The sequence below is a fragment of the Lacerta agilis genome, chromosome 9 (genome assembly GCF_009819535.1).
Source record: "Lacerta agilis isolate rLacAgi1 chromosome 9, rLacAgi1.pri, whole genome shotgun sequence".
Lineage (NCBI taxonomy): Eukaryota > Metazoa > Chordata > Lepidosauria > Squamata > Lacertidae > Lacerta > Lacerta agilis.
Window position 1 is genome coordinate 9739434 of NC_046320.1, and position 17017 is coordinate 9756450.

Consider the following 17017-nt stretch of genomic DNA (forward strand, 5'->3'; position numbering starts at 1 on the left):
GAGAACGTATCAATAGGTTCAGCTTTAATTCTTGGCAAATAGAAAATTCTCCAATCACTTCTGCTTTGACTTTGGTCTAGCAAGCTCTTTCAATAAGCTCTGCAGAACATGAGTTGTTCTAATGAGGGAGAGCTCTGCACAAGACTGCAGACATTTTGCAGGTGTAGATAAGGATAAACTGTACCTAACACATTTTAAAATCTGATTTGAATGAATCACGTGTTTCATTAATTTCAATGGGGCTTGATTGCAGGTGAGCCTCAAACAGATTGTGTCCAGTGGTTTGTATTATGTGACATACTACCATATTTACCAGGTAAAAATAGAAATCATATGAGCATAACTTACTGTGTTTTTAACTTACACCACCATTCTAAAGGGGGCTTATAAACACACACCTTGCAGTGTTGCTTCCCTACCAAAAGAGGGCAATGTTGATATAGGCAAGATAGAAAAATAATGGAAAAATATATAGTAGTATTAATAAGATCCCTAGAGATAGCCTTCCCTTTATTATACACATTCTGAAGATAAGGTTATAGGAAATGGGCATCCACAAGAGATAGTTGCCCCCTGGTGAACCTAATTTCCAGCTTCCATTTTTCAAAAAGAAAGTATTTAGACATCGTAGAACTTGAGATATGATCTCCCCTTAAGAGACTGTGTGCCAGTTTCATTTCTCTCCTCAGCAGTTTAAAACAAAATTCATATACAGTAATCCTTTCAAAAATGTCCCTCCCTCACATTTGACACAAGATGCAGTGCAGTATGTTAAGGATTTTGTGTTTCTAGAATTCACACACACACACCCCTCACTGGATTCATTTACATTAATACCCCCATGACTCCAGCCTGAACCTATTTTATCTGATATAATCTCAACTGACTTTGACGAAGTTGCCGATGACAACTGTTATATATATCAGGCCTCCAACGATTTGGGGTCTGTGGCCGCATTTGCAATGTGGGCACTGATGCAAAACGGCTGACCCGGAAGGACACAGCAATTCACAAAACGGCTGCTGTGGGGACGTAGAGAAAGACTGTAGTTACCACTGCAAGAAAACATCCATTTCACAGAAGGAAAACTGATGAGAGGCTAAGAGGCAAAAGACCTTGGCCCTCCAGAAACTTAGAACACACGGCTGTGATATATGAGCCTCAAAACACAAAGCTACTCCTTGGAACCTAACACTGTTCACAATTAAATTTCCCCTAAATCACCTCTAAATAAAATTAAAACCTCACACACATATGCTCATACTACCTCTCCCAGACCACACCACTAGGCCCCACAGCCTCCATTTTTTCTTCTTGTTCCCTACCTTTCTTTTAGCTAGACACAGATGCATATTTCCTGTCTCCTTATCACTCCTCTAAGTCAACATGCTAATCCTAATTTTTATCTGTTCTCTCTGCTGGACAGAACCGTTCCTTCTCTTCACTGACTGCCTGTTACTGCAACCATCCACTGCTCATGGCAAAGGGACACTACCAGCCACAGTAGATTGGTTTTGTGATTCCCACCCCCTGTAGATTTATGGAGCTTGAATTAGTAGGATCTTCGGGTGGCCGAGATCTTGTTTACTGTATTTGTTTATTCAAAGCATTATGGAAAAGCTTTTGAATGCCCTCAGGGCTGCAATATAAGAAGACACGGCACAAGAGGAAAAAGTGGTGGGTCAGGACGAGGAAAGCGAGCAAAGGGGGGCAACTAATTCTTAAATGTTCAAGGTTCTTATCATGGCCAGCTTGGATGGAAACAGGCTGCTCACTGTTCAAAAAGGTTCCGGAGGAATAGCTTCCTTCCTAGAAGTGATTGTAATACATCCAGAAGCTGCATTTTCCCAACAGCCAAGTGGATCCCCAGCCTGGTTCCAAGTAAAATGCAGTATTTTCCCTCCTGCAGGGTAAAAAAAATTAAGTCCTTTTTAAACTTAGGTACAAGCCTGTCAATGTTATGATGCTTTTCAATCTTGTTGTTTTAACAATCTCCCACTGAAACAAAGGAGTATTTAAATATTGCTGGATCATTCCTTTATTTTCCTAATTCTTTTATACACACGTTGTATGGTCTCCCATGACACCATTCAATTGCAGAAGTACTTCTATAGCCCTTTAAATAAATCTAAGAAGCAAACCTCCAGCCAATCTACTTTCCCCCTACCCTTAGATAGCACTTAGTTTCCATGGATTTTACCTTGACTAGTTTCCAAGATTGTGCCGCTCCTCAGCTGTGCCAGAGTGCACATCTCCCCAAAATGTTGAGAGGGGGGAGCGGGAGGGAGGGACGGAGAACCCACTCCCAAGGACTCACCCTTGTTTTTGACAGCACAAGTGAAATCGCCAATGCTCAGCTGGAAGGTTTCGCTGTCACCTAACAGTGTATCTACCTGTCCATCCTATGGATAATAGATGCAGCCTCTTGAAGGACTTGTGGAAAGACTGCTCTAAGAAATTATGAGATTGGCATGCACTTTGAAAGACTGCATGAGTAAGTGCTCAAGAAGGCTATTCAGCGGTAGCTATGCAATTGGCTGAAATCTGATTTGAACGAAAGGAACGTAAAAGCAAATGTCTCTCACCAGATTGATCAGCCTCCTCATGGCATGTTCATGTGAGCAGATACACTCGCAGGGATCAAATCCACCTTCTGCCATGGCTATTCAGATGAAGCTAAAACCGGTCCTTGATAACAAACACCTAGAAAAGACAAGGGGTTGTGTGTTAGCTACACATATTTTCCCTTTTCTTTTCACACAAAGGTTTAACCCATTTTCGTTCAGGCTAGAGTCTACACTTGAATTGAGGCCAGCAATTCAGAATAACCTTTTCCCATCGTGGGCAAAGCGCAAGCTGCACCAAGCAAAAGAAAACTCTTTCCCATCTCCAGTTTGCGTTTGAGAGAACAAACCAGGGGAAAATGGGGATCAGACCCCAAGCACATCATTAAAAAATTGACACGCTTTAAATTTGGCGCCTTTTTCTTTTTGAAAATGTCAACTTCAAAACGCTCCTGATAGATATGGGGCACAAGTCCAGCAAAAGCCAGTCATAGCTAAGGAATACTTAAAACCCATGGAGCATGATCTTTTTGCAATTTAAGTTCCTCGGACCAGAAGTTGCAACTAGCTTTACTCTGAAGTGAATCCAATTTATTTCAATGTACAGTAGTTTACCCGTAAAGAAATATGCTTTGTCTGACATACCATTTCTCATCCCACCCCTCTTTCATGCACAGCCCAGAAACTTGCTGGCTACAATTCAGATAAAGCTGAGGCCCCATTGTAACCAGCAGAACACATCACAATTAACTTGAACTTCCAGGGCACTTAATCTCTATTAACCTTAGCTGGAAAGGGTGGAGCTGCCTTTTGCAAAATTAACCATTTCATTGCCAGACTCCAAAGGGACAAAAATAGTGAGGGGGCAGTTCTACAGCTGTTTCCTTATAATGCCTAGAAAAAAGTTTATTTTTCCTTTTATATTCCACTGCCACCCCATGCAAATTTAGATATTGTCCCCTGTAATCCAGGTGGGAAGTAGGATAAATAGAAGACACAGAGAAAAACCACACATTCCAGGGGAAATAAAGTTTCCCATAATTCAGAGAGGTTCATTGCAAGGGAAAGACCAGTGAGCACAAGTATTTAGTCCAACCAGGGTGAGGGTTGTAGTTCAGTGGGACAGCATGTTCAGAGACCAGACATAAGCCCAACTGGGGGGGGGGGAGTGTGAGAGGGATTGCATTAAGATAATCAGTGGGTAGGGAAGGGGTCAAGTTCATCCTGCCTGCCAATTCACTTCTGCAAACCTCTTCATTCCTATGTAACTATTAATCAACAAACACACACATTAAGGAAATAATGTGTTTGCTGAAGCAATGTGGCTGGTCTATATTTGTAAGCCTACGCATGAAGAGGAAAGAGAAGCCTCCATGTAACTTCTGAAATGTACTGATCACAAGCTCTAATGCTATGTGATATATTTCAGTAACAATATAATAAATGTGTTAAAGGGCACAGGAGCCATTTTAAAGAACTGGTGTGCCTCCAAATTAAAATTCAATTCCTTCTAGACTCCCAGTAGTATATCCTCCTCCTCCTGAGCATTCAGCAAGCAAAAGCATTATCAACTTCTTTGTACCAAAGCAATGAGGAAGTTTACAATGAGGTTTACAATCTCTGATAAACATGGGTAGGTAAACACTCAGGAAGAGGAAGGTGGGTGCGTTTTTATGCATTTTTAATTCTGTGTTTCAAATAAAGTGGCATTTTGCACCTTCCCAATTTAATACCTGTATGATGTGAGTGTTAAAATCGATGTGTCAGAGAGCACACACTTTCTACTACAAACTTTTACTATTGAGATTCTCTGAGACCAAATCTGGGAAGATTTGCTTAGACCTGGCATGGTGAACCTGTCACCTGCCAGCTGTTGCTACATTACAACTTCTACCATCCCTGAGCATTGTCCGTGCTGGCTCAGACTCACAGGAGTCAAGTTCCACATCATCTGGAGGACCACAGTTTTCCCCATCCCTCTCTGAGACTCTACAAAGTTGGGCCCAGGATCCACGGCAAACTTTGTATCTGCAGTCTTCTTCTTTGGCAATCACTCGTAGCTGAGTAAGGTTGTCCTCCATGAACACGGTCTTAACAGTGAGTCCGTAAGTGACTGTGGAGGCCAATTCTCGATCCACACATCCTTCCACAGTGGGGACATAGGTTTCCGGGCGGGAGTTGATCATGGTGAGGGTTTGCCAAACGTACCTTCCTCTTAGCTAGTTTCGCCCTTTCATCCAGAGTTTGAGCATCTTCAAAGCCCATGACACCTTTGGTAAAGGCTGTTCTCCAATTGGAGCGCTCGCAGGCCAGTGCTTCCCAGTTGTCAGTGTTTATACTACATTTTTTTTAGATTTGGCTTAAGACAGTCTTTAGGTAAAGAGACCCCTGACCATTAGGTCCAGTCGCATACAACTCTGGGGTTGTGGCGCTCGTCTCACTTTATTGGCCGAGGGAGCCAGTGTACAGCTTCCGGGTCATGTGGCCAGCATGACTAAGCCGCTTCTGGTGAACTAGAGCAGCACACGGAAACGCCATTTACCTTCCCACCAGAGCGGTACCTATTTATCTACTTGCACTTTGACGTGCTTTCGAACTGCTAGGTTGGCAGGAGCAGGGACCGAGCAACGGGAGCTCACCCCGTCGTGGGGATTTGAACTGCCAACCTTCTGATCGGCAAGCCCTAGGCTCTGTGGTTTAGACCACAGCGCCACCTGCCTCCCTTTGAGACAGTCTTTAAACCTCTTTAAATCTGCAGTACTGGACTAGACGAACTGGCATTCTGGCACAAGCGCACACACAATGTGACGCACTACCATAATTGGAATACAACCTACAGCCATGAATGGAAACCCACCAGAGGCTTGATAAACCTTTGTTTCATACCCAAGGTGGGTGGGGAGAGATATATAGCGGACAACAATGCACGGTGTGGCGTTCGCACAGAGCCCCCGGTCGTTCCACAGACTATTGACCCTGCACCCCTACGGCTTATCTCTTCCACTGCCACCAACCAGTTTTCCCCAGTAATATATTCAGAATCAGTAGTTTTCCCAGTAGTGATGTATGGAAGTGAGAGCTGAACCATAAAGAAGGCTGATCGCCAAAGAATTGATGCTTTTGAATTATGGTGCTGGAGGAGACTTTTGAGAGTCCCATGGACTGCAAGAAGATCAAATCTATGCATTCTGAAGGAAATCAGCCCTGAGTGCTCACTGGAAGGACAGATTCTGAAGCTGAGGCTCCAATACTTTGGCCACCTCATGAGAAGAGAAGACTCCCTGGGAAACACCCTGATGTTGGGAAAGATGGAGGGCACAAGCAGAAGGGGACGACAGAGGACGAGATGGTTGGACAGTGTTCTCGAAGCTACCAACATGAGTCTGACCAAACTGCGGGAGGCAGTGGAAGACAGGAGTGCCTGGCATGCTCTGGTCCATGGGGTCACAAAGAGTTGGACACGACTAGAAGACTAAACAACAACAACAACATATATCCACTCAGTCAGGTTGTAACGTATTAACAAAGATTCCAGTTTATTGTGAATGCGAACAATCAATCAATCAATTTATTTATTGCATTAGCCGTATGGCCATAGCACACAGTAAAAGACCAGGCAGTGCCCTGGCACGATTATACAAAGAATAAAACAGAAACAGATAAAACACTGGAGGTAAAATTGTGCTGGGTCAGGGGTCTGCAACCTTTAAGACACAAAGAGCCACTTGGACCCGTTTCTAAAGGGAAAAACAACAACTGGGAGCCGCAAAACCATTGCGACATTTAAAACAAATATAACGCTGCATATATTGTTTCTTACCTTAATGCAATAATAATAAATAACGTATAGGACCCAATGCAAAGTATAATTAGTAAAAACAACAAGAATAAGTTATTACTTTTTTGCATTGATTCAGGGGCGTACCCAGGATCAAAACTAGGGGGGGGGCAAGTCATGGTCGTTCAGGTTGTGACATTTCAGCACGGAAAGGCGAATGAAACCAAAATTTTAGGGAAATTATATATAATCATAGCAGTGCTTTATTACAGTAGTTATTACAATTATTTGCTTGGTTTTTTTAAAAATTTTATTCTAGTTACATGTCTTATACCAGGGGTGGCCAACTCCCAAGAAACTGTGATCTACTTTCAGCAGTGATCTACCCCCGTTTTTTGGGGTTCAGCTCAAAGTTGTTTTTTGGGGGGTGTGGTGGGTGGGAGAGAGGGCTTCCCCCTCTAAGATAGGTTGGCAAGCGAACTAATAAAGAAAGAAAAAGGGGGGGTGGGAATGGAAAAGTGGGGTGGAAAAATATAAATTGGGGGTGGGGTGGGGTGGGGAGAATATCTATTAAAAATATGTAGTAGTTTAAAAAATAAAAATAAAGGGGGAAAATCTTTTTCTTCTTTTTCCTTTTTTTGAAAACAAAAACAAAAGGGGAAGAGAAAAGAAAAAGGGGGGATAGAGGGAGAAAAGGGTAATAATAAAAATTCAAATAGAGTGGCTGCAGCAGCTGTGGGGGGGTTGTTTGTTTTTCGTTTGTTTGTTTCTTTGTTTAAAAAATGGGATTTCTCCCCTTGGATTAAAAAAGGAGGGGAGGAAGAAAAAGAGAGGGGGGTGGGAGAGCAAGGCAAAAAGCAAAAAAGCAAAAAACAGGTTTTTTTTGGGGGGGGAAATCACGGCAGGCACTGCAGCGCGCCGGCCTCAGGGCTCCGGGCCCCCGAGCCGCCCTTGGGGCCGTCTTGAGCATGTACACCGCCCGCAGCGAGCGCTGGCGAAGCACCGGTTGGCGGAGGTTTCAGAAGCAGCCCGGACGTTTTCGCCGCCGCCGCCCCAAAGCAGCTCTACTTCATCCTGTCGGCGACCATCGCCGCCCTCCCGTCACGGCGACGCCTGGCCCGCCTGCTCCGCCCTCCGCGCAGTCGCTTTGAAAAGGATTCCGCCCGAAAGGGGCCGCTCCAATCGCCGCCGCCGCCACCTCCCGCCGCCTTTATTATCCCGACTCTTTTCTCTCTCTCTCGATAACTCGCAAAGCCCAGCTCCTTCTTCTCCCCGCCCTAACGCCACCCTCATTGGCATGTTCCCCTCAAACAGGAACAGGCATCCCGGCGGCTCATTGGCCGGACGAAGCATCGCTCTCCCGTGCCCGCCTCCCGCCTTCATCCTCAGTGGCTACCTTGGCGGTAAGGCCCCGGCTCCGAGCCTATGCGCCAAGGCGGGCAATCTGTCCTGCCAATCGGCACGCCGAGGTGGTAAAAGCTCAGCCCTCCCCACACGCTTATTGGTGTGAAGAAGTCGCTTCCTCTCTCTGGGAGTGGTCAACGTGGACATCAATCTTGGGTCTGTCCTCGGGAACCCTGAGAGGGCTGAGAAAGACCGCCCAGCTGTTCAACGTTGATGCGGATTATTCATGGTTTTTTTGCCCCCCCCCCTTTTTGCCGATAACCATTTAATTATTATTGAAAGGGCATTGAAAGGGGGCATGCCGGAGCCGCGGGAGACCTGTCAGAGAGCCGCATGCGGCTCCGGAGCCGCAGGTTGCTGACCCCCGTGCTGGGTAAAACAAATAAAATAAAAAGCACAAGCAGGGCATGACGACAGTGTCCGTGTCAGGAAGATACATAAAACTAAGGCTAAGGGAAGTTAGCCAGAAAGATGGTCCTGAGTTTCAGGGCCTGTAATATGTAGATGGCCACTCCACGTGAAATCAAGGGGTTGGCATCCACCAGTAAGTATTTCATGTGGTCAACGTCCCTGGCGATAGTCGGTGGGATTAGAGGGAGAAGCCTAGGTCTTATTGAGGCATACAGTGGGCAGTAGAGGAAGAAGTGGATGAAGTCCTCTATCTTTCCTTTGTTGCATGGGCAGAGTCGAAGATCCAGAGGAGTATTGGAAAATACACCCTGTAAGAATGCTGTGGGAATGGCATGAAATCGAGCTAGTGTGAAGGCCCTTCTTAGCGTGGGATTTATCAGATCACTCAAATAGTGGGCCAGAGATTAACTGCCTTCAGGCGAGGGAACCATGTGGAGAGTCTGGCCACATTAGATACTTCTTGATCGAGGGCAGCACCCCTAGCAAGGATCCAGTCGCGAATTTTGTCTTTGTCCCATGAGGATAGGGCGGCGAAATCTGGAAGGGAGTAGCAATGACAGATGGACTCCATGCCCCTTGACCAGGTGCTGCTGACGGAGAAGGCTTGTTTGGCTAATAGAGAATTTGGAGTCTCAGCAAGCGATTTGTAGTAGGTAATTATCCTGATATGGGCTCTTGCTACAATGGATGGTAGGCCCAGTTCCATTCTCAGTTGGGCCGCCATTGTCCCATTAGGGAGGCCCAAGATCTTTCTTGCCAATAGGTTTTGCAAGGACTCCAGTCTTTGGAGGAGGTAATTATCCTGATTTTTGCAAGGACTCCAGTCTCTGGAGGATATTCAGATTCCATCCCCAAATTTCCACCCCATAAAGCAACATTGGGGGTATTTTACTTAGGTAGATCTTTCTGATTGGCACCACCAGCTGCCCACCTTTTGCGAAGAAGAATTTCACCAAGGCACCCACGGTTTGGCGAGCGGCCAGGATGGTCGTGTTTAAATGGGCTGTCCAGGATGATCTGTGGTAGAAAGTAATGCCCAAGTATTTGAAGACTGAGCATTGCAAACAAGTTTTAAATACTTTGAAACACTGTAATCCGATTCACTCTTCTGTCTCCCCTCTGTCTCTCACTCTGATTCCCACCCACAAGAAACCAACCGAACTGCCAAAACCCGTGTTGAGCCTTAAACACAGTTAGGCTCCGCCCCTGGGCTTTCTTATTGGTCAGCCTATTAACCCTTTCTCTCTCTCCCCCAGTACGACATCTCCATAATGAATGCCATAATGAGTGGGCAAACACCACACACCGTTTCTGGAGCACATTTATATTTGTTAAATTCAACTCAGTAGGAGTGGGCTGCTGGCAACGGAGTCTCTGAGTCCTATCTTTATAGCTTCTTCATATAGTCCACACTTGGCACTGTTTCCTAAGCCTCACCAAGCAGATCACATGATAAAATTGTTCCTAGACTAGACAATTATCACTCAGGTAGGGGAATCACTGCAAGGTCCTTTTTTCTTTTATTTTATTTTTATTTATAAAAACAGATTTAGAAAAGTAGATGTCAACAGAAGGGTTTTGAAAGGCAGTGAAATTCCCTCATCCCCACTAAAATGGTGGAACATTAAATCCTGCTTTCAAAAATTGTACAATACAAATTTTTAGATATGATAATGATGTGCACTGGCACAAGACTTACCAGTTCTCTAATGCACCTCTACTTAATTTATTGGAGACAGGTACAATCCAATTTACTGGCAAGTTTATGTAAGTCAAATTGGATGAGTTTTTTTAATGATATAATGTCTTAGTGACAAGCATTCATGCGGAAGGAGCACAAGTTGCTATTGTGTTTTCAAGATTTCACGTGGGAGTTCATCTGGAAGCATAATGATGTCAGATACGGTATTACCCCCTATGATGGGGCATCCAGGGTGTGGGTGAGACAGTTCCCCCTGTGTTGCAAAAACCATGAGTAAATCATATGACTGCCACAACCCTCAGAAACATTATAAAAGGACAAGAACACTACTTTCTGGTTGTACCTATTTAATGGGTACAGTTCCTATGTTAATTGGTTTCTAGTACTGCAACTCAAATCTTTTACTGGAACCTACCTGCCAGTTACACCTGTTTGACTGATGTAACACTATAAAGGAACTACAGCAAAGTTCAAATCGGGACGAGGGGGAGCAGGAGATGTGAAGCAACGTGGCAACTTTTTTTATGATGCAGCAATTAAAATGTACAGGTTTACAAAACCAAAATGTCAAAATTGTGCTTTCTGGGTTGCATGAAAATGTACAAATTTAAAAGAGCCTTTTGGAAAATCACACATTTCAAAGGTTAATTTTGTGACAAATACCAATATTAGCAATGGGCGTGATTCAATTCATGTCACTGGCTCACTACTATACTCTTGCATTGAGTTTATTTACAGAAAAATTGTTTCCTTAATCTTTATTATATTTTTAGCTGCCATATGTCAATGCCCAGGTGACATACGGTAAAAATAGTTAGAAACAATCCAACGTCATCAGTACACGTATTAATAAGTAAAATGGACTTCAACTTGTGCAATAGAACTTTAGCTTCCTTTCCTCTACACTGCAGACCTCTGCACACCTCCAAAATCTGCTATAGCCCCCAATCCTCAGGCACAGGTTTTGAGCTGAAAAGAAAAAGAAGATGAAGTCCCACTGCAGAAGTCTGTTTTATTCCACAGAGTCTGCATTGGATACAACCCTAAATCTGTTTTATTTACTAATTGGTAAATACAGTATAATTAACTAAAAAATACTAATCTAGCAATTGTTAACCTATGGGGTTCTTTAAAAAATATTCCGTAAGTGAATACTTCTTTGCACAGTGAAGTTTGTCATTTTTATGGGCCAATTCACAAAAACCTGTGGAACAAGTTGGTGGCATTTTGAGAAATGCCCAGTTCCCCATCTCACTATGACAATTTGCTCATCTTGAGTGGCTGCTGAAGCGTGTACAAATCTAAAGCTCCCACCACATTACCAGCAAATCACTGAAGTTTCGAATGCAAATGGATAATAACCAAGGCAAGCCTGGCATCCTATATATTTACTAGCTCACTCTGTGCAATCATTAATACTGTAGGTTCCTAAATGCCATGTAAAACTGTGTACGGTATGCAGCAGGAAATACCTACATTTTCAGACTACGTTTTAGCTGCTACTACCAAGTTGCCTCTTCTACCTTTATGAGGCAAGTTTGAATGCCCATAGCTCAAAAGTCCATCTTGGTGTTCCACGTTTCACAGGGGAAAGGTAAAAGTGAGAGGTTGGATCCAGATTAAGTCAGTTGAATTTGGGTTCCATTGAAATCAATTGGAAAAATTATTCATGACCAAGTAAAATAAATTAGAGCATTGATGGGTTGGAGCCAGATTAAGAGCTTTCTAGGACTTGCATCAACTATTCTTCCATGTCTTATGGGAATACTATAATGAGACCCTAATCCAGAGGTGGGGGACCTCTGGCCTCACCCATTTATCAAAATGACCTGCCAGAACTGGGGGGGGGATAAGGATCTGGCCCGCCAGCTACAAGAGGTTCCTCACCCCTGCATTAACAAGTGATGTAATATGGGAGGGACCAAGTGAGAACCAACCTTTCAGGTAGCTGTAGGAGGGGCACATTTGACTTACAACTATCCATAAACATGGCTTTCCCAGGCCCAGCACAAAACATTTTGCTTCCAGGGACAGAGCAACAAATGCCTCCCCTCGCCACAACAGTACCCAAGGCTGGTCTTCACACAATGAGGCAGAAAATGGCTCTCCACTTTCGTGACAGTAAAAACACAATTTAATGATGCACAAAATCGGTTGACTAAGGTGGACATCTCACTCTTTCCAATGGTAGGACAAGCCCTGCTTCTGCAACCCGCACTTTGGGACGTCCATTGTCCAAGTTTGCTTCAGAGTGCCATCGGTAGAACTGATTTGAAGTGGGTGGCCCACATGTCTCAACTCCTTATGTTATTCAGAACTCTTATACTTTGATGGGCCTGAATCCCAACTTGTTTTGGAGCAATTAATATTACATTCAGCCCAATCTTCAGAAAATATTTTACCGTCAAATCATTTTTCAAAGTGCAGCGATACAATCATCTTCCCTGGTTGACTGCAATGTACAGAATTAACAGCCCAGTTCTAAAAATGTGCAGGGTTATCATGGAAGTGCTTAGGATGGGACGTATCAGCAACGCAATGTACCAAAACACAATGTTCTGCCAGGACTGCAAATATAATTGCACTAGTGCCGGCAAAAAGGCAGATTTGATGGGTGCTGTCCGGGTAAATAAGAAGCACTTGTTTACCCCCAGACAACCATTTATCAAGGAGACCAAGGCTGTTCTCTGAATTCTGAGTTCAGCTTGCAAGTGTGTGTGTGTGTTATGATCTAATGTGTAATCTCTTACATGTCAAAATATTTTAATGCTCTTAAAAATGACAGACTGTGTCAATCCTATACAGTCATACCTCTGGTTGCGAAACGGATCCATTCTGGAGCCCCATTCGCAACATGAGCAGGGTGCAACCTGAAGCACCGCTTCTGCGCATGCGCAAAGCGCAATTCGGCGCTTCTGCATGTGCGTGAACCGCCAAACCCGGAAGTAACCCATTCCAGTACTTCCAGGTTCGGTGCGTTCGTATCCCGTGACGAACGCAACACGCAGCGATTGTATCTAGAGGTACGACTGTTCAGCGAGGGGGGAAAGTATTTGATCCCCTGCTAAATTTGCCCGTTTGCCCTCTGACGAAGAAATGGCCAGTCCATAATTTTAATGGTAGGTTTATTGTAGCTGTGAGAGACAGAATAACAACAGGAAAAACCCCAGAAACCCAGAAGACAAAAGTCAGAGATGGCTATGTGAATCACACAAAGAGGCATCATGCACAGAAAGGAGCTGTGAGATCCTTCCACAGGTCCTACCCTTGAGGTCACGAGGCTCCTCAGCCCTACCCCAGACTTTCTATACATGAAGGAGGCAGAGATGTTCAGAGATGTTCTGAATATTTTCATACTTCCTACCTCCATGGAACACTTTTCATATGGGCTAGTTTTCAGAGAATACCCTGACTGCCACAAAACTCCTGGACATTTCAGAGGATTCTGCAGCATGGTCTAGGGACCACAGTCCTATCAGTTGGGTACCAGGCCACTCTTCCCCAAATTGGTGCCCTTTAGCTCTGATCAGCTCCAGCCAACTGTCACAGATGATGGGATTTGTAACCCAAAAACAACTGGAGGCCCACTTGGATCTCACTCGTTTGAAAGTAGAAGGCAAACTTTCATTTGGGCAGCTTGTCTGCCACTACTGGTCTTCTTATTATGAAACTTCTTTGAAAACCACAAACATAGAACATCACTGATAGCTGCCACAAGTCACTGATGCAAAATACTAATGCACTGACACCCTCTGCTGCTTTTTGCATCTAAATATATATGTGAAAGTAGGAAATGAGAAATTTTCGTTAAGAAAGAACACTTAACCTTAATTAAAAACAGTATGTTGTGGTTAAGAAAATGCAAATGCAGACAAGTGCATACTGAGCAGTATTACATAACACTTATATTTTTAATACCTTGCAAAATAAAAGTATGCCAAAAAATATTTATGACATGGTAGCAATTTCTAACACAGGCTGCTAAAACTCCACTAGGGTGAGTCCAGGACTGAAGTCCTAATTTTATTATTATTATTATTATTATTGTTATTATTATTATTATTCTAAACACTGCAGATAGAACAAATCAGTACTGTACAGTAATATAAACAAGAACCTAGCAAAAAGACAGTTGGTGCAGCTAACAAACTTATCTAGCAGAATAAAGACAATCATTATGTTCCCAGATACTTTTTATTTTTTTCTTTCTCCAAGCACAGAGGCCACCCACTGATCCAAGGAGAGAGGAGAGAGAAGCAACCAGAGGAGGACTCTCTAAATTATAAACAGGCCCAGGAGTCCAAAAAAGGCTGGTGACCTGTCTAGCAGTTCAGGGTAATGTACATGACTTCAACCATTTTATCCTCAGAACAACCCTTAGATTAGGCTGAAAATAGGGACTGGCCAAAGGTGACTCAGCAAGCTTCACGGCTAAGCAAGAATCTGAACCCAGATCTTCCCAATCTTAGTTTGTGACCTAAGTCATTGAGACCAGGGTATCAGAAGGATAGCCTTCTTGGGCTATTATTATATGTCCCATGGTACTACAAATTTTTATTTTCCAACTTTCTGTATGTTCTGTAAAACTAAGTTTTATTTATTTATTTAATTATTTAAAAGGACCACCCATATGAACTTGTGCAACCTTTAATATAACTGACAGAGACCCTTCTGGCTGTTTATTTATTTATATTTATTTATTTATTTAGTAACCTACATTTCCTCAAAGCAATGCACATGTAAAAAGTGTCAGACTGATCCTCCTGAATGTCGAATAAAGTCACTGGGTAAGGTGCAGGTCAGTGAAAGCCAGGAAATTGACATCATAATGGTAATTAAAATTAAATCATTAGTTAAGTACAGAGCATTCTGAAAAGCAGGAAAATTACAACAGTAGGATGATAAACACGCAACTCTACAACACTGTGAAAGCACACTCAGGAAAAGAGTCATACTCTTTTCAGGATACTTCAGAATACTCATTTCACACTAATAACACAACACAAATACACTGTTAATGTTAAATAACAACTATCTTAGTTTTTGCCAATAGTCTTGTCTGTAATTGCTGGATCCTCATCTTTTCTCCCTGCACAGGAAATCTGAAGCCAGCATGTTTTAGTATTAAAGGTAAGCCCAATTAGCTAAATAATACCAAGTAATATGTTTAGGAGGGACGTGGGTGGCGCTGTGGGTTAAACCACAGAGCCTAGGGCTTGCCGATCAGAAGGCCAGCGGTTCAAATCCCTGTGACGGGGTGAGCTCCCATTGCTCGGTCCCTGCTCCTGCCAACCTAGCAGTTCGAAAGCACGTCAAAATGCAAGTAGATAAATAGATACCGCTCTGGCAGGAAGGTAAATGGCGTTTCTGTGCACTGCTCTAGTTCACCAGAAGCGGCTTAGTCATGCTGGCCACATGACCTGGAAGCTGTACGCTGGCTCCCTCGGCCAATAAAGCGAGATGAGCGCTGCAACCCCAGAGTTGTCTGCGACTGGACCTAATGGTCAGGGGCCCCTTTACCCTTATATGTTTAGGACTGAAGTCCTAACTTAAATAAAGAATTAAAAGCATCCATGTTCAGTATTGGTTGGCATTACAGTGTCATTGCTAACCTTCTCCCAAGGCTCTCTCTTGTGAATGTAATAGCTTCTGGGGCATCTGTTGTCTGTTCCAGGGATTCCTATTCCATTGTGAACAGGAAACGCTTCTTTATAAAGATTAAGGAGGAAACTGACGTTATAATTCAAAGTCAACACAGTGTGACCTGGCTTATTAAAGAGCAAGAGAAAGAGAGAGGGGAATAATATAAAACTGATCCAGTTAATGTGCTGCTCAGTCCTATACTTGTTTACTCAGAAGCAAGTCCTATTGAGCTTAAGGAAGTTTACGCCCACAAAAGTGCCCATGTATGCTGCTAACCTGGAAGTCAAGTCACTTAACTCCACGTACCTTGTGTAAACATGTGTATGGTTTAGCTTACAAGGGTTTGAGGGCACCGCCTTTACTAAATTTTAACTGTTTTATTTGTTAAACAAATTTATAGACCACTTCACGCCATAAAAGCCAGCAGGGTGATGGATGTACCCAGCTCGCAACCTAAACTTCTGCAGGCACTTGGAAATTTAACTTGCCTTGAGTTCTGCATCATGCATCTCCTAAGAAATATGAAAACGTTATTCTTAAGGAACAAAACCAAATCTGTATAAATCAGGTGTGCAGTTCTGCTCGGTTGCAAGACCAAAAACAAAAGCTTCGCCAGCCCCAGCGAGCAAACGGCTCTCTTCTTTATCACAGCTGGCCTCTCACCAAAGCAAAGTCGGTGGGGCGGAAGATCAGCAACAGGCTTTTTACATGGAGAGTTCCGGTTTTAAATGACCCCCCTCCCGCCAGGAAATCAGTGCAGGGCTTGGATATTTTGCGGGTTTAAAATACTTGCAAAAATCCAGAATAAGCAAAAGGCAGCAGTAGGGAACAAGGGGCAGTCTTTTCCCAGAAACTTTTTTTGTTTTGCCTCCCATCCCCAAAGCAGAAGAGAGAACTGGGGTAGGAAACTTTTCCTTTTCCTTGCCTCCTTACGCCTTCCTCCTCCATTAAAAGAAGGACAAGCCTGGGAGGGAGAAGAAGAAGAAGAAACAGCTTGAGGCTTGAATGCGGAGAGGCAGCCACAAACAACTCACCGGGTTTGCTCGGATCTGGAGAGCAAGAGGCGCAGCCCCAAGACGCCAGCCAGCGCAGCTGCGGAGCGACTCTGCCTTTCGCCTGGTGTTTTGATTCCGTCGACCACGTCAGTCTAGCAGGCAGCACTGCAAGACCCGGATCTGCCGGCTCGCAGGCAAGGGGAGGGCTTCTTCTGCACCCTCCCCTTGTCTCCCACGGGGATCGCGGTGGGCGGCGCGCAAAAGCGAACGGGCCGCACCCTCGGTGGCCGCCTTGGAGGAAAGCGCTTGTCGTCAAATCGTGCGGCGGAAAACTAAGGCTGCAGTTGCACGCGCACCCTCCATTGACTTGTAGAGTTCGAAGGAGGGACCCCCAGGGGTCATATAGTCCAACCCCCCCTGCCATGCAGGAATCTCTTTGCCCGATGGGCTCGAACACACAACCTTGAGATTAAGCGGCTCACGCTCTACTGACGGAGCATACAACATAAAAACAAGATTC

General features: G+C 44.1%; 1 protein-coding gene across 1 annotated transcript in view; it reads right to left on the reverse strand.

Annotated features, from left to right (window-relative positions):
- Positions 1–16716, reverse strand: part of SMIM14 (small integral membrane protein 14) — a 31329-nt gene extending 14613 nt beyond the window's left edge. The window contains exons 1-2 of the mRNA XM_033160265.1: positions 16537–16716; positions 2586–2703 (exon numbers count right to left, since the gene is read on the reverse strand). Of these exons, the coding sequence (XP_033016156.1) occupies positions 2586–2660 (75 nt within the window). The 5' untranslated portion in view covers positions 2661–2703; positions 16537–16716. The remainder of the gene's footprint in view (positions 1–2585; positions 2704–16536) is intronic.
- Between the last annotated feature and the right edge of the window lie 301 nt (positions 16717–17017).